Genomic DNA, 26,436 nt, shown 5'->3' on the forward strand with positions numbered 1-26,436 from the left:
GTAGAGAAACACTGTTTTGCAACCAGATGGCTTATGTGCAATTTCAAAACCCAGGAAAGATACCAGATTTAAAATGTAAATGCATACCTTTAGTCATTCTGTCTATGGGCTTACGTTTCTGTTTTTCAGCCAGAATATAAACAAAATGTGGTTGAGATGACAGCTGACAGAATTACGATTCTTTAAACTGAAGGTACTATTCCACTACTGTCGATGTCAATTATGATTTTATCCTCATCTTCTTACAGAAACCCCACTGTGGGAAAATGATAATATCCTTACAAAACTATGAAAACTAAACGCAACTTCTGACCTTTTAAAACCAATCCTGTAAAAAAGCCTTGATGTTAAATGGAGAACATCAATCTGGGAATTTATTATAGTGGCGGCATTAAACCTTACATTATTAATACCATTTACGAGTACCTCAGGTTTAACTCTTCCTATAGGAATAGTTTTATTGGATGTACGACAAAAAGTGATCGTAATATTGCTTTATATAGATCTGGAGAACATGTTAATGACACAGCTCATTCAGTATGATGTACAGCTTTTAGTGAGGGGTTGACCTCTGTGGGGAGTTTGTGCTGCAGGGAATCGAGGACACTTAACTTGTTATCGTCAGCCTGTATTAAAAATAGATCAGTCTGTAAATAGTGTCAGTGTTCAGTTTGCAGAAGAGGTATGAACTCTTAACCTGATGTCGCACTAAGTCATGTCATATGTTGTGCATGATTGCTGGGGGTGCAAAAACACTGAGTGGACTAAACTGGTGTGAAACACTGGCAGGTTTTTTTTTTTCCGGACGCTAAAAGTCAGTCTGACGACTTCAGACAGAAACGGATTTAGAGCTGAACACCATCTCCAGACAGAAAGGTTTTGCTGTGACCCTCGCAGACATCAACATTTTACCACACTCGCTCATAAAATCCGAGGGCTCGATCTCACTTTGAGAGCTTAGGTGAAAGCTTAGGCGAGAGCTATTTTTCCAGTGTTGAACTTTCACATTTTATTCCCTGCTAATGCAAGCGCACCTACCTTTTAAAGTCACAGCAAATCCAAAGAAATGATGTCCCCGATAAAGAAGCATGAGCGCAGAAGCAAAGGATCATTCCAGGTAGAGCAGTCAGACGGATGCTTGTAAATATGGTTCTTTATTGCACACATGACATTTGTTTTCCTTTTCTTTTGGTGTGAGCAACAAAAACTGGCATTACATGTTTTACACCCTACTCAAAATTCTCAGTCTAACCCTCTATAAAAACAAGGTAACACAAAACAAAAATAAAGGCTACTTCACATAAAAACTTACAACTCCACAAAAAAGAAAATATCTCACAGATTTTAGTGCACCACTATATGGATGAGGAACTTACAGTATATACCATACTAGTATAATTTTAGGAAAAAAATGTATTATACTTTTTAATGCATACTTATCACAGTCAAAAGAATAAAGAGAAACACAAAAATCCAGTGGGGCTAAAAAAATCATTCTGTATTTTGGTAGCATTTGCCCTTTAACCACCTGAGTGCTAAATCGCTGAGACCAATAGTGATTGGTTAACCTGCCGTTTAACTCATTGGAGGAATGTTTGTTAAACAGAACAGAATAAAAATTAAAGATTGAAAGGTGAAAAGGTAGTTAGTAGATAAATGCACTGAATGCCCTGCGACAGATCTGGAGAGGCGCTGAGAACCGGGCAGCAGTATGCAGACAGGCGCTCGCTGCATACTGTGGTCCAATCAGACACACAGTTCTCAGTTGATCAAATTCAAAAACAGGATCCATTAAGCCAACGTTTAATGGCGGGAAACATCTAATGTCCCAAGGCTTGGGCAAACGTTCCCATTTTGGATTATAAAAATATTGTGAAAAAAAGCGTGGGCATTTAGTGTTTTTTTTTATGCTCAACAAAAAGCTTTTGGCGAATAAAGGAAGAAAGATAATTGGCACTTGAATGATAAAGTACAAAAATATATAGTTCCCAATCAAAAGGAAAAAGGCACTTTTTTGCTCAGATGCAATATTTTAGGCAGTGTTTGTGCTCTTTAAAAGCTCAATTTAAGCTCAGCTTGGTGGTTGAGGCCTGAAAACCCCTGACATATAAAAGGCGAGGCTTTTGACAGCGTAAATACTGGATTGAAGGATTTAATGGACGGAGTTGCTTATGGCAGAGGGGAGCCGATCAAAAACATTAAAGGCCAATCCTACATTGATAAAATAAAAAAAGCTTTAGGCACCAAATGTAAAAAGGAGAAAAGTATTTAGGCTGGCTGCCAGTAAGCCAATCTCTGTCTCTACTCGCTGGTGTTTAAGCAGGTGCTAAACGGGGAAACACCCGTTTTCAGATCAAAGACACAAATATGTTAATTTCGGAGAGGAGAGAAATGTTAAGTTTGATGTAAGACACTTTTAATCCTGGTTCTTTGCTTGCTGAGACATGAAGAGAATTGCAGCAGTTAAGGCCAAGTTGTTTTTTGTTGTGCAGATTTAAAAAGGAGAAAAAAAACAAAGAGAAAAATCTGGAGGCATCACTCAGTGGGTTAAAGTCATAATAGGGATTAATGAAGTTAATCTTTTGCTTGTGTGTCAGTGTGAATACCTTGAATTAGTGGAGGAGGGAAAAAAAAAAGCTGAATAGAGACGAGAGCTGAATGAACCCAGGGACGAGAGCACTGACACAGCAGAAGAATGAACAACACACACTGGCAGTGTTTCAGACGGAAAACAATAAATACTAGCTAGCAGAAAGCCATATCGGCGTTTTACACTGGAAGGAAGAGGAAGGCTGTTTTGATCCCAAAGTACTTCATATTGGCATGGTGTACTGGTGTGTGTCTAAGCATTATGGACGCTCCCAAATGTCCCAGTATTAGCCATTCTATCAATAAGCCGAATGGAGAGAAGTGCTCACCAAACAGGCAACAGCTGGTGATAACTGTAATGCTGCTATCCAGGCATAACAAGCCATGGAGGCGACGGAGAAAAAGACTGGGGACAGCTTTAGGCTATCACACAACTCATCAATGTGTGTTGCAAATAACTAACTAAATCTATGTGCTCATGACACGCTCTATACATAATTCACAGTTAATTTAATCCTTATGAGATGACTACTATGCAGCACAGATTAGAAGTAGCCCTGCACAGACTAATGCTGAGAGGAAGAGGACACTGGTGGACCATTTGAGTGCAGACAAATCACCCTTTAAATCCTGATGTGCTTTGTTGAGCTGACTCAGAAGATAACCATTGAACTTAAATAACGTGTGGTTTAAACCCCGCCCCCCTTCCCAGACACTGCAACGCTTCCTGTCGTCTCACGGGGTCAGTGACACAGAAAGACAGGACAACTAACAAGAGAGTCACACAGCAGCGGTGTAACTGAGCGGGAAGTATGAAGAGTGTCAGCAGATTTCTCCAGCGGAGGTGAGAGTGCGTGAGCGGGAGTGAGGGACACTTATCAACTCGTGCAGTTTCCAGTTAGGTTGTGTGTGCATATGTGTGTGTGTGTGGAGCATATGTGCACAGTTGACTGTGTGTGATGTTATGTCTTGTGCGTGTCAATCAGTCAGTGTCAGTGGTGGCCAGACACCAGTTTTAATTGTGTTAGTCCGTGAACCAGACCAAGGTAATACATTCATGAAACTGGTTAAAAACACAAGACAAAATATCAGCAAGTTAGTAAAATTCTTACTAAGAATGTTTTATTAAAATAAATGCCAAGAGGTTAATAAGAAAAATAACAGCATACACCATGAACTAAATGCAAGCATGTAAAAATACTTATGACAAGAAACTAATAAAGTAGCTAATGAGTTAAACAAGCTGGGAATTGGCAAGAGAACAAAACCAAATATAACAGGGAAAAGGCAACACTCCCCACAAGAGACAGTTTTCAAGATGTAAAAGGAAGGGGAAGGGGGGAGGAAGAGAGGGGCTGTTTAGGGAAGAAAAAAGCTGCAGTGGGTTTCATAAAAAAAAAAAAAGCACTCAGAAACATTATGATTAATATACATATAAAATGAGATTAGAAAAATACATTATAAACCTGTAACAATGGCTGTTAATTACATTATTATACATGTAGTAGGCAGGCCAGAGAGATACGGTAGGTATAGAGTTCACCTTTCACCTGATGGACTTATCCAGCCTTTCACAATGACACAGCAAGTTGTAACATTGCAGAGGGAATTTCTTTTAATACTGTCAAATGCTGAATAGCCATCACTTGCTCCACTTTAATATTGCATTTCAATTTAAAATAATAACACTGAAAAAGAATAATTTGTTGACCTTTCGGTGTAACAGCATGAAGAAAGAGCTATGAGTAGAAAAACAAACTGCCACGGGTAATATTGGGATCTGGAAACTCCTCAGTTTTATATTATGAGTTTATTTCACCTTCCAGCAATAAACTGTCAGTTGTTTCAATAACTGAAAACTATTTGGCTGTGAAATGGAGTTGCTCGTTTCATTATCCAGCATCTCACTCGTCCATTAGAAATCTCCTGATTGTATTGATAGTTTGTTGTCAAATTGACATGCGGAGATACGGACGGGATGCTTTCAGTTTTCGGCTGTTGAAACAAACGGGCTTAATGCCAAAGGGGGAGACTCCCCCCTGTCCATTACCTTGAACATTATGTAATTTCCTCAGCTCATGATCCAAACATGTTCTGGCAGACGACTGCATTGCTATTGGCAGTTCAATTTGTTCTAGGAAGTTAGTCACAGTCACCAAAAATCAAGACAATATCTCAAATGATCATTAAAATCTAAATAAAAAGAGAACAGAACCTGCACATACAGCAGAGTAAAGGGCCATCAAGTAAAAGGAAAACAAAAAAAATATTTCAGGAAGACAAAACCATGGCATATTTTTTAGCTGGTCAAAACGACTGCTATTCTTTTTGCATAGAATAACTCGGGTAGCGCCACGGTACGGTGGGAGCTACCCTGCTCGACTATTCAGAGCGTGTAACACTAGCCATTCCTCTCTGCGCCGTCTCGGTGGGTGCTGGGTATTATTGAACACAACTGGAATACTCAGAAAACAGAAACCACTGTTGATAAGGCACTTTGATTTGATCTTTTTTAAAACTCTCTCCAGGGGTCTCGCTCTGATTCTCGCTAACTTTTCAACGGTTATGACTGTTTTGGTTTCCGTCCTCCTCTCCAATCATATCCAAGTAACAGCACTTTTTTCCTCACCCACTCAATTTTTCAGTTTTCCCCCTACAACATTTTTTTATGGTTTTTTTTTTCTGATTTTGTAACTGCAAGTAAAGTATCAAAAGCTAAAATTGCCAAAAATAGATTTTTAAATGTTTTTCTCTTCTCCAGCACCCTGTAAAATTATCTATTTTTTGATCTCTTCAGTATTTGTATATGCAATGACAGATATCTACATTTGTATATATTTATATATATATTTATATATATATATATAAGACGTATGTATAAAGCAATTTGAACAGGCAGGCATGGCTTTCACATCCTATTTTTTCTTGAGAGTTGAACAAAAAATTGTTGGGCTCAGGAGCTAGACTACGATCACGGGGTGGGGGGGGGAGACACATTGTGGATGCGCTTTCGGAGGGTCCGTCATGTGTTCAAAATAAATGTTTCGCCACTAAAATATTCAAAACTAAAAAGCATTTTTCTTACTGGCAGGAAGGCTCACATTATGCCCACCCTTAATTCCCATTGGATGACTGGGGTTAGAAATAAAAGCATAATAAAATGAAGATAAAGGCCGAATGTTGAGATGCAAACATGAAGCAAATAAAGGAACACTCTTTTGGCAATGTGGCTGATGAAACAACTGAATATAGAAGCTTCATGACAAAAGCATTTATGTACAGAACTTCAAAGTGCCCTTCCCCATAGCAACGTACTGTAATTGGGTAGCGTGTTGATTTAGTGTTAATTGCCTGCGTTCACCTCCTCAGAAAAAATAGCATTAATGGGTCAAACCTCGTCTGACTGACTGGCTGTGAGTTCCATCTGAAGGCAGGCACCACAAACTCACACCCTTCCGAACTCAAAATCACACACTCCGTCAGGCAGACGCATAATTGCAGATATAGAATTTGTTGGAAACCCTTTGGCTAAATATGCACACTTAATACTTTTTTTGTCTTTTCAATCACAGCTCAGCTAACTCAAGATATTTTTCTAAATACATCAGGCACTGTATAACGGATGTAGTGTGGATGGGGGCGTAGCAATGGTCAGTAGCTAATAAGCACTGCTCCAAAGTCCCCGAAGCCTCAGCACACCCTACTTTCATTGTAGTATTAATTAAAGACACACACTCACACTCACACACAAAGACCCATCAGCCCAAACTAGTGACCTTCCCCATCATGCCCCTCGTCTTATTTCTGCAGCCTGCTTCAAACATAAGATTGCTTTTTTGTTTTCCAGAGGAAACCACCTGCCTAATTTTGGCTTGTCAATTTCAGGCAAAGCTAATTAGTCAAATTTGAACAACAGAGAAACCAAAATCAAGTGGAAAATAAAAATGAAAATAAAAAGAGACAAGAAAAACACATAAATCATAAAAAGCTCTTTGCAATCACTTCAGCCATGCTTTAAAAAAACAGACAGAAAGCTGTGTGGAGGGGCACACCCAGAATGTGTCAGCTCATCATTACATTTTAGAGCTCAACAACTGCACTACATGTGGAAATGACAGAAATTAAACAAGTTAATGTGAGTGTACGTTCTCTTTCCTTCTGTTTCTTTTTCTCTCCTTATAGGTGGGGGTTGGAACAGGGTGGGGCACGAAGGGGTGGGGTGGGGGGGGGGGCTTTTAAGGGTGTTTCTGTTTAGAGGGCGGGGGGTGATGTCATTACTCAGAAACCAAACGGTTTGCGTCAAATAGATTGCTTCATTGAACTTTGATTCAAACAAGTGAGGTCACCAAATTAGAGCGATTAAAAAGGAGGGTGGGTGGGCAAGGGGGGGTGGGGGTCTTTATTGCTATATAATTCAGTGCAGATTCATGAGTAATACCACAAACACATCCACCCACTACATGATTCATGAAGAAAAAGAAAGAGAAAGAATGGGAATTGAACTCAATGAACAGAGGGAAAAAATGAATATTACATTTGTTGGGTTTGTTGTGTTTCTGTGAAGGTTCTGCGTTGTTTCTATTTTTTGTCAGAACGTGTTAGGGTAACTGTACGGGCAGGCGCCTCTCTCTCTCTCTTTCTCTCACTTGCGTCCGAGAGGCTAGCAAAAGGCAATTACCAGTTAACTGATCAGCAGGCAGGCTTGGGGCGGCTCGTCATTGGGTGAAGAGTTCAGAGGTCAGAAGGTCATGTGTTAGTTGCCGGTGGCGGCTAGGTGGTTAGAAACAAAAACAAAACAAACAGAAAAAAAAGATAGAAAGGATATTAGTGTCAGCAAGAAGAGACTGGAATGACATCATTTTAACAATAAAATGAATGCAATCTCTTATGTCGCCCCTGCTCCTAGTTCCCATGCCAATACGAGATGAACCCAGCTAATATCATTACAATCATGACGCCGTAACGTCATGATGCCCACGGCTAAGCCCCCACCCTGAATCAGGAAGCTTGGCGGTTTAATTTAAGCGCACATTGCCCCCAAAATCAAAACAGAAGCAAAGAGAGGTCGAACAGACAAACAGAATAAGAACATAGATCTAGTGTTTTAGTGTCTTCAGGTTGGAGTGCACGTTACAAACGGTGTGATTAGTAGTGAGGAGACTCACTAGTGTTATGTGAGGATAACTGTGACTAGTGTTACATGTGCAATGAATAGATGAATCGATGTCTTCCGATTCTTTCTCTTTATTTAGCAGTATAGTTTTATATAATATAAATATACACAGGAACCATAAATACATTTGATATAAAATGCTCAAATATAAAAATGACAGTACCTCATGTACAACTGAAATGTTTAAATGTGTTTTAGCTTTTGTTTTGTTTTTCAATCTATTTGCAATACACTGGAGAGAATGCAAGCTACCTCAGCTCATGTCTGTGCGTGTCTATCTTCCATAGAAAAATAAAATGCTAAATAAATTTGAGTTTTCAAGGTGAAATGTTGCGCGGTAGCATCAGTGCTACGTATTTTCTGCCTACCATGTCTCTCAGATACAGTATAGAAATGTTGCTCCTTTTGCTCCTTATGAGCGGCGGAGATAAATCATGTATGGGATCAAACCTGCTCCATTTTAGGCTCTAATCTCACATCAGAGGAATGTCATTAAACACCGTCAACGCTGCCTGCGTAATACTAGCTGTCCTGGCGTCACAGCTGCATAAACCAAAAGCTGTTCAAATCACTTTTGCCTGAGCTTTGACATATACACCTTCTCCATATACTGTATATGTTAAGTACTAAATGTAAACAAAATGTGCAGACCACAATCAACCATTTAGCTGGTGTGTGGGTGTATGGGGTGGGAAAGGTGGCAGGGGGAAAGGAAAACAAAATACAATACAGACGAGATACAAATTCCCAACTAAGGCATTGAGGCATAATAGGCATAATAATCATTGAAATTCATCAATCAATAGCAGAGTATCTAGGAGACTAAACTGACCTCTGTCAGCGGTCACAATCCTTTGGTAAGGATGGACCCGCGTGTCATGCCGTCTCACTTTAGTAGCCATTGCACCTAGATTGTAACAGGTCCACAAGGTTAGAAACCATTCACTTTGAGCAGGGGAAAAAAAACAGTCATCTTTTACAGTAATAACATTCACATTTTTAACCATTAGCATAATAATGCTTGAATACAATAATGCACAGATAGCAACATAATACAGATTATATTACATGTACACACACCACACAGAGCTTTGCTTTTACTTGTAAAAAATGCAGTAGAAAAAAAGACTACGCAATCATTTTGGAGTTTAACTTGGTATTTAAAAATGCATAACTTAAGTAATAAAAACCACAGTGCTCAGAGTTATATAGAGGACTCTTTGAGAAGGGGCAGGCAAAGGGTACAGGCTCCTGGGCTGTCTGGGAAAATAATGTGATTCTTCCTCTCGGATCCAGAGGGGAATTGAGAGAAATTTGTCTCTTTATTTTTGAAAGGTGGGGGAATCCAATACAGCTCTGATGGTAATTGAATAGTGCCAGACAGCACCTGCCTCTCCCTCTCTCTCATTTTCTCTTTCACCATTTCTTTCCAACTCAATCTGTTCTCTGGCGGTAGAGCCTGTCATTTTCCTCTTATATTTGTCACAACTGATTCCTCCCTGCTGCAGCGCTTGACACCGCCTCGTGTTTAGGACACACAAACTGTTTGCGTGTCATTGTATGTTCAAGTGCTACAAAATCTGACGCTCAGGAATACGGAAAAATAAAACCAGCCCTCCCAAAGGAAGAGGGGACACTGGAAAAAAATGTGTTTTCCAAGACTTTCTTCTGGCATTGTCAGGTTATGAGGGAGTTTTGGCTTATAACTACGCAGCCACCTACACTACTCTGAGGAAGCAGATGGCCTGACATTTATTTATTCTCAGAGCAGCCAATGTCTGCTAGATACAGTAGCACAGGCAGCTGAACCAAGCGCATGAGTGTGTGTGAGCAAGAGTGTGTTCCACAGGGCCCTGTGTTGCTGAAGGCACCAATCGATAGTGTGAGTAAATAAAATGCACTAAGCTGGTGTAACCCTGCAAGTTAAAGAGAGGAAAGCCAGTCAGCTGCCCCTGTCTGTTCTACACATGAATCCCAGAGGAGCGCCAAATACACAGGTCAGCTAAAACCTCGCTCATGTCTGCTGCTGCCTGATGATCCCTGGGACAACATTAGAGGACTACTGTGTCAAATTAAAGCTGGCAAGCAACTGACTTCCTCTGTCTTAACATGGGAAGCCGCTTGCTTTTGTTCACGCCTCAATACACCATATGATGCATCAGACTCTGTTGCGTCAATATCTGTCCATTTTCTCTTTGGTCCGCAGATGTGTTGGGCTTAAAGCACCAAAGAGAATTAATATAATATATAGACCCTGGTGTTGAACCGGACTCCTGACACAGAGCTAAGGGGAGCGTCAGGCGTGAGCACAGAGCTTGAGTTCAAGAGGGGTGAAGCTAAGACAATGGAGAGAGGGGAAGGAGAATAAAAAAGGGAAGACTGGAGGAATTTAATGAACATCACCAGTGGGAGTGAGAGAGGAACTATCTACAGGCATCAAGGCCTGCCTGCAGTGAACAGCACAGAGAAATAATTTCAAAAGCTGCAGAAATCCAAGGGGATCTGCCACCAGACTGAACATGCCTGCAGGCCAGTGCACGGAAGGGTTCAGGCTGTGTGTATGCGAGTGTGCTCCTCTCTGCGTGCCTCATTTCACAGTGAGGAAAGTCCTCTTATAGGAACCTTGCAGAGAAAGAGGCCATGTAAACCTGAGAGCATAAATGTTTGGCGAGAGCGTAATTAAAAACAGTGAAATTACCTTATTCTAGATTATAAAGAAAACTTCCCAAGCCCTCACAGGGTCCTTTTGTCCCCCTTTGCCTTGTTAATACAGTGTCCATATGAGCCACATAGCTGGTAATCTCATTACCCAGAGCTCCACCATCACATCCACCCTGTAAGTTTGTCTGTTTTTCATCTTCAGGTGGACATGACATATTTACCTTTCAACAAGTCCTGACTGTGGCTCATGGCAGCCGCGTCCAGCATCCCCACTCCGGGGTAAAACAAGCCCTCATGTCCAGAGGGGCCAAAGTTGGCTGTACCTGCTGGACCCATGCTAGCCCAGGCTCTCTTACCTAGAACCCCACTGTGCTCGATGGGGTACTCCAGCAGGGAGGTGGGTGCCAGGGTGTATGGGTAATCGTAAGGGGATGTGTAGATAAGCCCGCCATCCGGTGAGGGAGGCACCAGGGTGGGGGTGCCATTGGGCAGCATGGCAGCCATCTGAGGTTGCCGGATGAGGTTCATGATGGGGCCCCCTCCCGGTGTTTGGGGCCGGAGCGCCTGGGGAGGCAACACCTGACCCGTGGGGGTCGCTATGAGACGTTGGCCTTGAGCGGCTGCTGCCGCCGCTGCAAGAGAGAATGCAAGGGTGGCTGCCATAAGCAAGAGAGTGAAGGACAGGAGTAGAAGAGAAAGAAAGAAGGACAAGAGATAAAGGTGTGGTGTGGTTGATCGTAATCACAGATGAACAGTGAAAGGTGAAAATACAAAAGGCGGAAAAAGAAGGGGGAACGGGAATGGCAGGTAGAGGGGAAAGGAAGGGAGCAAAAGGGAAAATTAGTCCATGCAATGACCATGGTGGTGAACCACAAAAGCCACAATCTGTTGCAAAGGAAAATTAACATAGCCAAACAAAATAATAAAATGCCCCTTACACCAAAACACAAGCACACAATGCTGCAGTCATCCCCAACGCATCCAAAGCATACAAATCACCATGGCAGCGATACATTCATCTACTGGAAATGGCATAGGTGAGCTAACAACACATGCCAACAGAAATAGAGCTGCTGATAATGTGTGGAGGAGAAACTTCAATCAGAGCATCATGACCTACATTTCTTACAACTTAAAACATGTTGATCCCACACAGTCAGCAGTCGATTTAAGTTGGAGAACAAATGAACACACAAAGATCATTTTTTCAAAGTGGTTCTGCATCAGCGCGGGCCGTGAGCTGTGCCACACAAGCTTCCCCAAAGGCAGGTCAATTTATTCCAGCACCATGGTAACTACAGTTAGATGGTGGGCCAGTTCATCATGGTTAACATATTAGCAGATGTTAGATTAGGAATATGAAACAGTGAAATTAATCAATTCTAGTTTCATTTCATACATTTGCACACAAATATAATACAGTTTGAAGTTTGATGGTATTTATTAGTAAAGGGTCCAGATAGTAATACTCTAATATGTTTTATGATGAAATTGTTTGGCCTTTAATCATTCTTTATATATTTAGATCCAGGATGTGATTCTGCATTTAGAAATAGGTGATTGTGGAGCAAACACTGTCGATACGCGAGCTGGTGACCAACATGCAGAGTGGAGCAATGTGCCGAGAGTGTAGCGTCCGCCGAGAGCAAGTGATACAGAGCGATGGCTGGGGGAGGGGAGGGGGGGGGAATGGATGGATGGAGAGGAAAGAAATACGGAGTAGAACAGAATGGAAGTCGGTGTACTCATGGAGGAGTAGGTAACATGTTTGGAGAGCTTGAGAGAGAAGAGATCTGCTAGTGGTGGGAAATAAGATGTTGTATGTACACAGCAGGTTGACTAGACATTATTTAAGAAGTTAACAGCATTAATTAATGCCAACTACAGAAAACACAATATATAAGGTCAATGATGTTAAAAGATTAGTTGTTTATGGTAATAGATTAAACTGGAGATGTGTGGAGGCTGACTTACGTGTTTTGATGTTGTTGTCCCTGTATGTCCCGTTGAGAATGGCCAGCTCCATCAGCTGCATCTTCTTCAAATTGTCTTCTCCCTCCGCCTGTAGAAAAACACAAACTTTAATGTCCGTTCACACCACACACTCGTTCCAATTAATTTCACAAGCTGAGGCCCCTTTATAGGCCAATTGAAACAAGCCACATGACGACCATTTCACCAAAGTACATGCCCGGGCGTTGTTAGGGGGCTGCAGCGGGGCGGCTAAATCATTTAGACAATGCATGTCGTCTGCTCTCCAGCGGCACCGCTTGGTTTGGGGAAACAGAGATGGAGATAAACTAAAGTGCTGTTGTTGTGGCAAAGTGCCACGTTGTTACCAAAATGCTGACAGACACATTAAGTGTGGGAATGCATATTCATAATCCATATCAGAGCAATAATTACTGTCATTTTCTTTGCTCCCTTGTGCGCAATCAAATTCGCAATAAACGCCCAGGCTAATGTCAGCCCTGTCAATTAATGTTTGGATAAATAAATACAAAAGCCGCAGCCACTGTCATTATCGCCAAATTAGGGGACCCAAATTATTCACGGAAAGCAATTAAGATAGCACCCCCCCACTCCTACTTACACCCATTCATTCCTCCCCCTTTCTGCACACCCTTACCTCCACCCCCAAACTCTATTTCCCGTGAAGCTAGCAAACACTCAATAACCATGACAACACAACAGCTCCTGTGATTCTCCAGGTTGTGCAGAGTTACTTTGTGTGGCTCTCAACACTGAAGGGTGCAGGGACAGCATGTGAGCCTCGGCCCCTCCTTCAGTGAACTATTGGCTTCATGCTTTGTTCTGCTATAAAAAAGGTACATTCAAATGCTTCTTTATCATTTCAACTCACAAATACAAAAAAAGGTGCCATCTGCACTTGAACACATCACGGCCTGTGAGGTGTGGCAGTAATAGCGGCAGGATGGCAGACACTGAACCCCTCTATTCTATCTCTGCAGTCTCTCCCACACCAAGTTTAACAACAGTATGCAGCTCTATTCAGAGATGATAAGGGAAGAAAGACATGGAAGGGGAGAGGGAAAGAAAAGAAAGAAGAATGAGGGCTCAGAGTTAAGCCCTCCCATGAGACTCCTCTTCAACACGGCCACAGAGAGAGGGAGAGAAAGAGTGAGGTTAAGCAAGAGAAAAAGTGACAGAGGCTGGTCTCCCTTGACTAAATATAAGGCAGTGGCTTCAGAGCAGTCACAGTATTCAACTGTGCGAGTGTGTGTGTGTGTGTGTGTGTGTGTGTGTGTGTGTGTGTGTGTGTGTGTGTGTGTGTGTGTGTGTGTGTGTGTGTGTGTGTGTGTAATGTTTAGTGTACCACAGAGCTGCCAATTAATGAAGCAAAGAAATCTCTACTGCTTTCTGCCCCTTGCTACCTCTGCTCTGGCTCTCTCTTCCTTTAATGGGGAAACCTCAGTTTTCTGTATATCACTTTTTCCAACAAAAAACGACAAAAGGCTACTAAAGTAAACACTAGTGATTTAGTGTACAGAAAGATGCTACTGTACAAAGAGCTTCAAATGAAATGATCAATTCATTATGCCTCCTTATTTACATCGAAACATTAAATCAGAAGCTGCCCTCTACAGCTTTGACTGAAAAAAGGCTGCTACCACAAAATAAGGAAACAGCTGTTCTTTTCCTTTTGTCTTCACTGCGTGTGCATGTGTGTCTCACAAAAACTCTGCCAGTTGTTTTTGGAAGTGGGCCAAGACGACTTCGTAGACAATGTTGAAAAATGAGCGGAGGAGAAAGAAAAGGAAAAGACAAAATAGAGAACACAACTTCTCCAGATGCAATTCATAAGGAGGGGCTGAATGTGTAAAGTCTTCAAAGCTTAACAAATCCGTTGCAACAATAAATCAAACATTAGCTTTTACTTTTAACAGTATGGAGAGCTGTATGAACAAAAACCCATGATTGATGAAACCGTTTGTTGTTAGCCTCACCTGGCTCCCAACATCCATTTAAACAGATACTGAGTCGTTCCTCTTACGTCAAGCACAGGAAGTCCTTATGAACAAGGGGTCCTCCTGAAGTTCAAACCAGAGAACCACAGATCCGGTGTGGCTTCACTTAAACACTCTGGGACAAGACTAACCTTTTAAATTAGACCAAAAATAATGAGCACATTTGGGGGTTGGTTTCTAATAGGAGTGAATGTGTGAAAGGGGGAAGAATATGGGTAGCTCAGTGAAAGGCTGCAGCTGAGGACAATTGCATGCAGGGATGTGTGTGTGAGGCTGCTAGTGTGTGCTGTATGATGATGGATCTGCAGGGCTGTGGGGGTTAAATGGGCGCGGAGTAAGAGGATGCCACCATCTATCCAACTTTGCATAGGTGGCACGCTGCCTGTTGAGAGGAGAGAGACACGAAATAGATGGCAGCGAGAGAGGGAAAGCACAGATGCTGCTGCGAGAACAGGGTGAGCACTGCTGTGTGTGAAATGTGTGTATCCCCAGTGGAATGAGTATGATATAGCTCCATCTTCTCACAAACAGTTTGTTATCTAAAGCTTCCAAACCCCGACAGATCAGTTCTGTTTTGCATGTGAAACAAGCGCAATTTCCCCCCATCAAAAACCCAAATCCCCTGCTGAAGAGTGTTCCTACTCTCGGTTTTTGTTCTCCGTGGTACAGCGAGGGCACCCCGGTTTACGCTACACAACCAGTAAGATAGGGGATTCAAAATGGCTGCAGATCAGGAGAAAACAAAAAATAATGGTGGCGTCACAGCTGGAGTGGACTGACTCAAATTGTGTCGCCCCGGTTGGATCGGGCCAGCTTCCTGCAGCGGAAGCAGCGCTCAGATGAATGTTTGATGAAGAGCGCCGGAGAGAGCAGTTAACACTTTAATGTTGCCGCGCTCAAGGTGTCACCGCAATTCACTGACTCCTCAGAGTGAATGCACCACCCGTAATAAAACATTCAGTCAGACACAGACGTCACTAGGACTGTGTGTAAGCACGGTGGTGTGTGTGTGTGTGTGTGTGTGTGTGTGTGTGTGTGTGTGTGTGTGTGTGTGTGTGTGTGTGTGTGTGTGTGTGTGTGTGTGTGTGTGTGATGATCTGTCTACTGGAATTCCCGGGACAGGAATAGCTGCTGGTTTATACAATAGGAGGAATGAGGAAAGGAAGTTTTCCCTCATCATCCCTAACCCGCACATGTGCGTAACAAACACCCACACACACGCTCCTGTCCATCAGTGAAAAAGCCACTCAATAAAGCTGCTCTATCCACAAGAATCAGATTCAATCAATGAGGCCTATTTGTGAAATCAGCAGAGCGGTAAAAGCTATCAGGGAGGAGCAAGACAGAGGGATGAGGGAAGGGGGGAAGGGGAGCAGGAGGGAGGGACAGGGAGACGGGAGTGCGATGAGCTAAAGTAGGTGAGCCATGTCCCACTGCCGCTACCTGACAGCCCAGCGATGAGGTCACTAGATGCATGCTAAATCACTGTCACGCTGCACCCGTCTGTGATCAAAGCTTGTGTTCATATGCTGAGGACAAACAAACCAGAGCTGATGCTGATTGTTACAGATAACAGAGCTGATGTTCAAAGTTATATACATCATGTGGATGAGAATAAGCAACAGATGAGCAGCCGTCTCATAATGTTTTTAGGGCTGCACCCTTACTCTCCCCAGCAGACTCCAGGCCCTCTCCCATCCATCTCCCCCCAGATAAACACAACAGGCGCCTGGATTAGGTTGGATGAATTTGCTCATGTCTCTGGCTGCAGCTGAGGTTTTGTTTTTTTTTTACTCGTATCTGGCAACAGTCAGCGTCTATGCAGCTCAGCTAACAGCTCAGCTCGCACAGATGAAATGATGAGCAGAGAGAGAAATAGAAAGAGAGGTGGAACAAAAGATTACCAGGAGGAGAAAAAGCGCTGCAGAGCAAGTACAAGAGGAAGCGTGAATGATTGTCTTTGAGTTGGTGGTGAGATGGAGAGATATGCGGGGGGAAGAAAGGGATGGCTGGAGAATATGAGACAAGAAGAGACAGACAGCATAGTGAAAACCAATTTGTCTTTTCCCTAGTGGGCTGACATTGGCTAAGGCCTGCTTTCCTTTACTGCCCTCACTGCCAGTCATCACAAACAGGCGTATGCACACATGTGGGCGCGCACACACACACACACACACACACACACACACACACACACACACACACACACACACACACACACACACACACACACACACACACACACACACACACACACACACACACACACACACACACACACACACACACACACACACACACACACACACACACACACACACACACACACACACACACACACACACACACACACACACACACACACACACACACACACACACACACACACACACACACACACACACACACACACACACACACACACACACACACACACACACACACACACACACACACACACACACACACACACCTTAGGCCTTAGCAGGGTCAGGCTCTCTCCAACTACTCCAATTACCTCAGCAGTAAACACAGCCTGCCCTGTCGGCCTCCTGGGATACAGAGAAAGGCAAAATGTGTAGAACTGAGAAGGAGAGGGGGGGTGAGGAGAGAAATCAGCAGAATGGAGTGGAGGAGGTGGTATTGGGAGCCTCTGGGAGGGAGGAGTAGATGACTTCATGTAGAGGGGTGGAACTGGTAGTGGCTGCAGCTGGTTTTTCTCCCGTTCCCCTCCCTTACTCGCCTCCCTTTTGGTTCCTTCCCAAAGTCTAACATCTGGAGGAAAATGATTACTCTCGCAACGCTGCCAAGGCGACTTATCAACAATTCCACACTCTCCAGAAGCGTAGGGTTAGAGGAGAGGAAGGAATGAGTACTTGTAGCAAGCTTCAAAACATCTCTGCACTAAATAAATAAGTGACAAGAAAGTTTCATCAATTCCAGTCAACTAAAGCAAACTCTGCTTGCTGGATTTGGTTAGGAAATCAGAAACACATGTGCAGCAAAACTGATTTCCATTTTTGCATTGAAAAGACTATAACTACTCCAGCAAAATCACATATAAGCCGCCCACACAGCTTTTTCTTTCTAATGGAAAACCATGCATCAATCAAATATTATAAGGAAAGAGGAAGCTGCATATACACACTAAATGATAAGAAAGCCGTTTCACTTTTAAATAACACGATTTGCACCAATCAACACAGGACAGAGAAACATGGAACGTTAAACAAACATATCTCCTATTAAAAGCAGGAGTAGTACTACATGTCTTTCTAAAAATCACTGCTGCACTTTCAAAGGCAATTTTCTCTCTTCTGCCTTGCTCCTCAGCTTTTGTGAACACATCTGCCGAGGGAATCATGCGTCAACTGTATTTTCTTTTTCCCCCGAAAGAATAACAACGCAATCTCCTGCAACTCTCCTCTCTGACTGTCTTATACCTTCACAAGACTCCGGCAAAGCCTCTTTATTTCTCCTTTCCTCCTTTGCTCCCTTCCTCGCTCCCAGACAGCTCTGTTAGCAACTGGCGCCATTAGTCATGCTAAACCACCAACACGCGTGCTCATTAGCATAGAAGTGAACCTGACTCCAGTCAGATTATTACAAACTTATCACGGCTGCTCCGCCCCATTACTGTCAATCACACAGCTTACTGGGGTACAGCTGAAAGTGGCACATTACAAAGTCAGGAACCAACTCTTCTGTTAAGACTCCACTTTCCTCATCATAACAAAGCTCATGGGTGCCAAGTCCTCCGAATAAATGTGTGCCGCCTGATGTAGCGAGGCTGGGTGTTGATGGCGCGACTACGTGTTGCAGTGGCGGTGTGTTGAATTGGTAGAGACTGGTTTACTCCCAGAGCTTCTGCTGAGGTAACCCATGAAGGGCAAGGTAAGGTTGTGTGGCGGTTGCAATCTGGGCCCTGGCATTGGCTCCTGGATTTATGGGGCTTATAACAGCCTATTATTCTGCTTAAAGGAGTGAAGTAGGCAGCCTTGGTTCTCTCTGCTAGTCACACTCACACACACACACACACACACACGATAGAAAATGTGTTTTTTTACCAGCACGCTGCACTTTTCTAAAACTGAAAGTAAAAAATATCAGTTTTTCTCCCCCATCAAAAGCATTTCCAAAAGTACAAGGGGGAAAGCTGTGCCGAAATCCTGAGTGATCTTGTTTAGCCTCAGAAACTGGGCTGGTTTTCCATGTCACATAATAGCATTAAGAGCGGATTAAACTTCATATAAATAACCTAGAAAATATATACAGATTTAACAAGAAGATTTAGATATATTATTAATGCTTGTTGGCCTGCATGGGATTTAACAAACAGATGATGTTTCAGACTAAGAGCAGGAGGGATCACTCAGTCACACCATGTTGCACAGCCCCACAAACAGCTGTCTGTTTTTCCTGCCCCCTTTTTCTCATAATTTGCTCCCTGCCTACAAATACAATTCCTTCTCATCCCTCTGTACTCCCAGCCCATATTCCAAATATGCACTTTCAGTCCCTACCTTATTTGTTCACTTCTTTTCCACTTCTCCTTCCATTTTCCCTCTACTCCCTTCCCTTTATCCCCCATTCCACCGGGCTGCCAGACGGTGTATTGTTCTGTCGCTGCGATCCTTTAATGCCATCCAATCGAGCAGGGAATATCTTGAAGGGATTTGGCCAGGGATGATTTGGGAGCTTTAAATACTGCTAGGGGATTTGCATCATTCAGAGATCCTGACTCCTAAAACAGGGGGAAAAGTACATCCTGCAAGATGTGGATTCAAAGCTGGGACCTTTTGGAAGGATCTACCTGGGTGAATGCAGTCAGCACAAGAACAACATTATTTAAACTGCTTGTGAGAAACCTTCTTTCGATATCCTTGGCCTATTTCGCCTACATCCATACTTCCTTCAAATACTCACATGCTAGGATGAATATGTGAAATCTGATATGCAACAATGTTATTAAAAGACAAAAAATACTCAACTGGTTTTATAAATGTTGTGTGTATTCATGGTGAAGAAAGAAAACATTGGGGACTCAACAGGGCTGTTGGTTTGAGCTCCTCAAGTGACATCATGGGAAACCCAGTCAGAGTATTACACAGCAAGTGAAGTATTGCAAACATCCCTCTTAAGAAAGAATAACAGTGAAAGGGAAAAGAAGGGACGGTGTAAACAAACCCAACTAGCCCATGTGAAATTTAAAAAATGGTTCCACATTGGAGACACAACCAACGGAAGCCACCAGTCCGGAGCTGGGTGGTGCGGCTGGGAGAATGGAGTTTGGAATGAGTTGAGCGATGGCTGGCAGAGCGAGACCTAGCAGACTGCAGGAGCTGAATATGACGGGCGGCCTTTGGGCTCTCTAAACGCTGAGCTCTACACAATCCTATTTTCCTGACTAAACACTGGGACACAAAGTCGCTGGAGAGGCAGAGATGAAAGCAGTGTGTGCATACGTGTGTGTGTGTGTTCCCACTTCGCAGATGTTGAAGCCTGGCCCTGGTAATGCCCAGGGGGGTGGAGTTCAGAACCTACTGTGGATGGACAATGTATAGAGAGAATATGTGAGAAGGACAAAGGAGCAGAGAGACAATGTCTCAATCAGCATTGGACCTTTGGAGATGCAGGGTCCTGCCTTACAATGAACTCACAGGCACACACACACACACAGACACACACACACACATCTGCATTTCCTTGCCTCTCTGGAAGGGGATTAAGGGGAGGTTCAAAGAGAGGCAGAGAGATTGGCCAGGGGCCGGCTGGGTCCCTCTCCTTTCCACTGGAAGAGCAGGGGCAGATTAAAGCTGCCCGGGATCCTCAGCCTGTCTAGTTACCCACCTCCTCTTTCTGCACACTGCACTTGGACACTTGAAAAAGGCCCTGGAGGAGCCAACCTGCTGGATTAGGAAGCAGGTTATTTTACAATGATGACCCGGGTGGTTAGGGACCAGAGTGCATGCAAGTGGACTGAAATTAAAAAAGGACAGTACAAGTGGGCAAAGCAATTTTGTAAGCGGTTGCAAAGGGCCTGTGTACATAGCATGCACCTTCACTGGGGACCGTGGCTGACTTAAAAATCTAAATGAATGAGACACGAGAAGAAACAGGACTAATTCCCCTCAGAGGGATGAAATGAAAGAGTTGGATTTGGAACAGGATGAGGTTTCAAGGAGGAGGAAGGGAAGGAAGAACTCAAGAGAGCATCAAGGAGAAAGTGATAATTGTAGCGTGACGAAGCTGAGGTTTGGTTCAGGACAATGAATGAGACGGAGGACACAGCTAGCAGCAGAAAACAAGCTCCTGGCAGCACTCGTCTTTGTGCTTGTTAAGCAAGTCAGATCAGCATGTGTTTGTTTAAGTGATTTATCGTCGCTCGATCAATCATTGATAAGAATTTGATGGAATAAACATACGTTCATCGATGGTAAATTGGTTCCATGTGTGAGGATATGTTCTGGGCTGGAATTATACGCGGTACCGTGCTTCTCTCTTTTTACTCGCATTCTTTCACATCAGTGTGGGACTGAATGACAGAGGGATAAAACAAGGAAAGGAAAGGTGAGGAAGGAGATGTAACGTGGCATTCAGCACAAATGTTATTGCAGTCTGAATCTTTTTCCCGCTTTGGAGATTTCACTATTTCCTGTGTCTGGCTCCGTGAGCAGACTCCCGATGATGAGGGGAACAGCAGGCAGAGTGGAATTCAAAGTCTCACTGCCTCTTCTCTTATATCACTGTGTACGTTGCACTGTGTACGTTGCTAAAACACAAACCCCACAAATAATGAGCCTACTATAGGTCGTCTGCCTCTGGGGAAAAGCACACACACAAGAAATTCTTTATAAATTGAACGCAATTGCTCCAATGATCACAAAGTCACTGCAATCAGCGTCTGGTTTGCTGGGATGCGTTAAATTGCTGAAGTTGTCTGATGATAATTAGAACTTCATTAAATGGCATGCAGCTCCCCCTGATCAAGGCTGCTGCAGATTGTTTTTCTATGTGTTTTTCAGCAGCAATAGGAGGCAAAGCCAGCAAGTCTGTCCAGACTGACATTGGGCCAAAGAAGTCAGCCTGCCTTTCAGTCGCAGTTCCAGGAAATTAAACAGAAGGAGGACAGGACGAGGGAAGGTGGCCAGGCTCAGGCAGGTTGTTACCTGCAGGGGTAGCGTTTCTTTAGGGTAGCAACCACCTGTCTGCCCCCCAGGAGAGCCATAGAGATGGAGCTGAGGAGAGATGGGCAGATGGAGATGTGGAGGGGGCGGTGAAGGCAAGGGAGGAACCCTTGGGCCAAGACCAGACCAAGTCCCTGCTGTTGGGTTTGAGCTGACAGGAGGGACTTGGCACACATGGAAAGAAGCTCAATAGCCACCGTATGTAGTACAGCAATAAAAAGCTTAGACTGGGGGAATGTGTGCGACCTGGGAGTTATTAAAATTAGGCCTGAACTAGTAACAACAGAGGCTTTTTGTGGCCGTCCTCTCCACACGATCTATGGGAAACATATTTATAGTTGTATTATCTGTGCCATTCTTTCAGTGTGACAACAGCAGTTGATACAGACAGCTCTAGTCTGTCCTGTGGTGTGTACCTGTGCATCGGCCTTTAGGCTTTTACACATGCATTTACAGAAGTGAGGTGTGGGTGACTTGTCCCCTCAATCAGCCAGAGACAGAAAGAGGAGAAAGGAAAACAAAACACAGGGGAAACTGAGTAGGGAGAAAGAGGAGTAGAACGAAAGTAGGATGGTGGATTCCCTTAATGCACATCTCTGAGCTTGCAAATACAAATATACAAAGTTTACTTTATGCCCAGTCTGAAGTGGGATGTCACTCAGGGGCTGGCTAGACTTCAGGTGCAACTTATTCATGTAAGAAGTTCATGAAAAAAAGTTTTAAAAGGCTGTTTCACCTGACATGACCAATCATGGTCACTAGCCAATCAAATGACACACAGTATTAATCATTGACACACGTGTTTAAAAAGCCACATCTGTTTCCTGTGGTAAATTGGTTCCCATTACCCACTTATTAACTTTAGATCATTAATCTGAGGGGATGTACACCTCACACTGCTTCAGTGTTTGATCTCCTGGTTGCTGGATTTCAATTGGTGTCTGAAAGTGCTCATCTCAAATGTGAGGGAAGGGCATGCGAGGACCAAAAGGCTGGATAAATGAGTGCAAAGAGTGAGAGGATGTGAAGATGGATAATGATGAAAGTGGAGGACAAGAGTCTGGCTTGGAGTCAAAGGTCACGCTGCCTCCAGGCCAGCTCTTATATGAACTGCTTGAGAGTGAATGGACGCTATAAAACACTATACACACACACACACACGTTGCAGACAAAGTAAGAAAACACAAGGAGAGCATTTAAAGGAGAAGCAGTGGTGGTGCAGGCTTGCCATCTCAAGTATAGGTCATCAAGTCAAGGAAGCCAATTAAAAAGATGATTAACATTCAGGAGGGAGATACAATGTCTACTTGCAGGTGGGATGAGCTCACCATTCTCTCTCACACACACACTTATAATGAGAGAAGTGAACAGTGCAGTCCAGTCTGTTGTAACTAAAGTGTCCTGGGAGGTGGAGATCAGAAGGTTAATATGATCCAATCCAACCTCTTCATTAGCCTGATGAAGGTAATAACAGCCTACAGGGAGAGATAGGCGGCAAGGTTGACTAAATCAACCTACTTACTGCCTTTTTCCAAGGTCTCAAAGCCTACTTCAGCTGGCTGGCACGGTCACACCGTAGCTGCTGTTGTCATTAATCACATTTAAATGCACCGGTACATGGGGCAAGAGCAGATATTATTGCATCATCACACTTTGATGTGTGTGTCTGTCAGTTTGAAGGTTTTCTTGCCCCGTGTGACTTCTTTCTTTGCCCATTTTTAGACTAATACTACTGATGCTGTATATACAACCTTTGAGGGATATCACTACTAGCGCTAGTTGGTGTAGGGCACCACCCGATGCTGTTTTTGAGAATATGGTTGGATTTCATGCGTGACGGAGGCCGCTGGGAAGAGGGGGGCGGTGGAGTAGATTAAGAGTAAATATGAAGAGAATGGTAGTGATAGGTAGGCCTAACGGAGAATAAACATCATTAATTGGGGAGGCACACAAAGATGGATGCAGCCAGATGGTGTTTTGTACTCATTTGTCATACACTGCTGACAGAAAGAGAGGAGGACACAGCGAGAAAGAGAGGAAGAAAAACAGAAAGAGGTGTTTATTGATTGCAAACTCGGTAGTCTGCTGCCTAGAACAGGCTTCCACTGTTTAAATCTAGCCCTGCTTGTTCTTCATCATCTCCTCTGTGCATGTGCCTTTCCTGTCTCACTGGTTCTGACGGTGCTGCCATGGTAGCACTCTGCCAAGCCGGATGCATACTGCCGAGTACAGACACAACACCCCGCAGATCGCCAAACTTGGCGTCCATTGAGGTCCATCTGCCTGGCTTTTACAGAAACACAATCTACTGTATGTTCTTCCTCAAAAGGTGGTCCAGAAAAGTGAATGAGGAGAGATAAAAAGAGAAAGAGAGATGAGGAGGCACTGAGGGAGCAAGGGACGGAGATAAGAACAAAGAGGCAGCCGTCACAGGTTTGTGATACAATGACCCAATCATGGCAACAGAGAGAGCCATCAACCGCCCAAAAAATTTAAAGAAAAGTGGAGCAATGAAAGCATCCCCATAATGTGCACTAAAACTGCATAAGTGTAAAGAATACCAAAAATACAGAAGTAAAAAAAGGGCCAATAGAAGGATTTAGAGGAAAGGGGGGAGACGGCGCTCAATAGGGGAAAGTAAGCTGGAGCTAAAGCACAGGACTGGCTCCCAATGCGTTGGAAAGTGCTTGGGGCAGCTGGTCTGCTCGGACTGCTACCGGGCTCACTTTGTTCTTGGCAATGACAGTTTCATTCAGAGAGGCGCCGGGCTCTCCAGGGCCAAAGCGCCCCTGTGCTAACTTGCTCTTTATTTCTCTGTGTGCTGTTCTTCTTTCAAACCTAACCTTTCCTGCTTCCCGGGTACTGTGTGTGTGCGTGTGTGTGTGCTGTAGATTGCTTGCAGTGACTGCCTGCCATCACTGCACTGAATCAAATATAGACATTGTCTGAAGCTTTCTTAAATCACGTATTGTCCCAATATTGAAATAGAATGCAGGAATGTAGTTCAATCATAAAATGTAAACAATTGTCCCCATGCAAACCTTTTTAGATGTTAGGAAATAAAAAAAGAATCCCTGGGTTAGTTTATTTCCCTAAAACCAGAATCAGCAGAGTAGAAATAATGTACGTGGCTGATGCATGTCTTCAGAGAATAAGCATGTCACCCCATTGAATGAATGAGGTGACGTACTGGTGGTTCGTTTCAAGGGCAACGTGTTTACATTAACATTTTAGGATTTAACCTGCTGAGGATTTTTTAACAGTGCCACTTGCAGTGTACAATGCAGCATAATTATACGCTTCATTTTCTAAATAAGCAACATAATAAGTGAACGTAATGCAAAGCCACTGTGCACCGGCAATTTGATCAAGAAAGAATTATCTGTTAAAATAAAATTGCTTGAAAAAAGAGGAAAGCAGAATAGCTTGAGGGACCTCTAAATAGAATATGATTCGGCCGTCTGAGGCTGACTAATGTGTACAAAGGTCTGCTTGAGAAAATATAAAGACTTCTTAATTAATCCTTAAAAACACTGCATCTATCTACCTGGGTGAAACTTACAAGGACCTTAGAGGGAAATGTGAAAACAGAGGCGCTTCTAGGACTCTTAATAAGAATACGTGCCTTTGGGCCAAAGCACCTAGGGTTACCTAAGGACAGGGCCTTTGCCTGGTCTCAGGTGGCCATGCCAAATTGTCTGCCTGTCTGTCATTTTGCCATAAGCACTTCATACAGCGCGGTGACCTGAAGGGACTAAGGAGAATTTATTTTCATCCATAACAATGTCCAGATTGTCCGCCTGTCAATCACGCACACAGGAACGGGCACGTGTGCATAAATAGACACATAAAAAGCCACTCATGGAGCAGAAAGGACACCAACAAGGACAGCGTAACCAATCTATTGTATTGTCTGTCCATGTGGTGGTTATGTCTGTTAACCAGTACAGGAGCCCAGCGCGCCAGTCTCTTATTAGAACTAAAAAGACTATTAGGCAACATCTGACACTAATTTGTATTATACCACAACATCCAAACTTTTTAAAGATGGGGAGAACAGCTCAGCGGAGGATCATGACAACATTAAGAGGTATTTACATGGATTTTTACTTGAGCTGACGTATGCTCATCAAGTCATCTGAGAGGGGACTATTGTAGTTTTAAATGGCATATGCAAGTCGTATACAATTGGCCCGGGTCTGTGGTAGATTCCTGGTTCAATCAGTATTGCTCCACACACCTTTCAGGACAGGCGGGGGTAGGGGAGCAGGCGAGTTAGGGTTTATAGATAGAGCTCTGCGAGAATCTGAGTCGAGGTTACCTAAAGTCCAGTGGGGCTCTGCTGCCAGCTCCGTTTGAGGGCCTTAACCAAGGACTCAAGGGATGAGCGGAACATTTGACTGAGTGTGTATGTGTGTGTGTATGCATGCAAGTGGACGATTTTTTTCTGGGTATGTGTATCCATGTGTGTATGCGCTATTGTGTGTGTATTTGAGGGTCGGATCAGTGGAGTAAATCCACACTTGAAAGAGTAGCTCAATCAAGCTCTCCCCCCTATCTCTCCCTCTCTCGCCCCCCTGTCTCTCTCATCTCACTGATGCACCCCTGCTCCCAGTTCACGCAGAGTTGAAGGGTTCACAGGACTGAGAGCAGGGGGGGGGGGGCAAGATGGGGCAAATCAGAGCCACAAGGAGCCTGAAGCACCTCATCAGCACCCTAGCTGTCAATCAATCTCTGAATAAGGAGCATTGACAGGGCGTACCAAATCCATATTTGCTCGACCAACATGTCAAGTAACAACTGAATTGATGATCATTTAGAGACAGACAGTATCTGC

The 26,436-nt window shown here is 43.6% G+C and overlaps 1 protein-coding gene across 5 annotated transcripts in view; it reads right to left on the reverse strand.

Annotated features, from left to right (window-relative positions):
• Positions 1-1,135: 1,135 nt before the first annotated feature.
• Positions 1,136-26,436, reverse strand: part of qkia (QKI, KH domain containing, RNA binding a) — a 68,810-nt gene continuing 43,509 nt past the window's right edge. The window contains exons 5-8 of one of the 5 annotated variants that reach the window (XM_063909481.1): positions 12,398-12,485; positions 10,780-11,079; positions 8,595-8,669; positions 1,136-7,359 (exon numbers count right to left, since the gene is read on the reverse strand). In XM_063909481.1, the coding sequence (XP_063765551.1) occupies positions 7,343-7,359; positions 8,595-8,669; positions 10,780-11,079; positions 12,398-12,485 (480 nt within the window). In that variant the 3' untranslated portion in view covers positions 1,136-7,342. Of the gene's footprint in view, positions 7,360-7,815; positions 8,670-10,644; positions 11,080-12,397; positions 12,486-26,436 lie in introns of those variants that run through there. The other 4 variants (XM_063909479.1, XM_063909478.1, XM_063909480.1 and 1 more) reach the window with 4 other exon arrangements.

The sequence above is a fragment of the Eleginops maclovinus genome, chromosome 19 (assembly GCF_036324505.1).
Source record: "Eleginops maclovinus isolate JMC-PN-2008 ecotype Puerto Natales chromosome 19, JC_Emac_rtc_rv5, whole genome shotgun sequence".
NCBI classification, from domain to species: domain Eukaryota; kingdom Metazoa; phylum Chordata; class Actinopteri; order Perciformes; family Eleginopidae; genus Eleginops; species Eleginops maclovinus.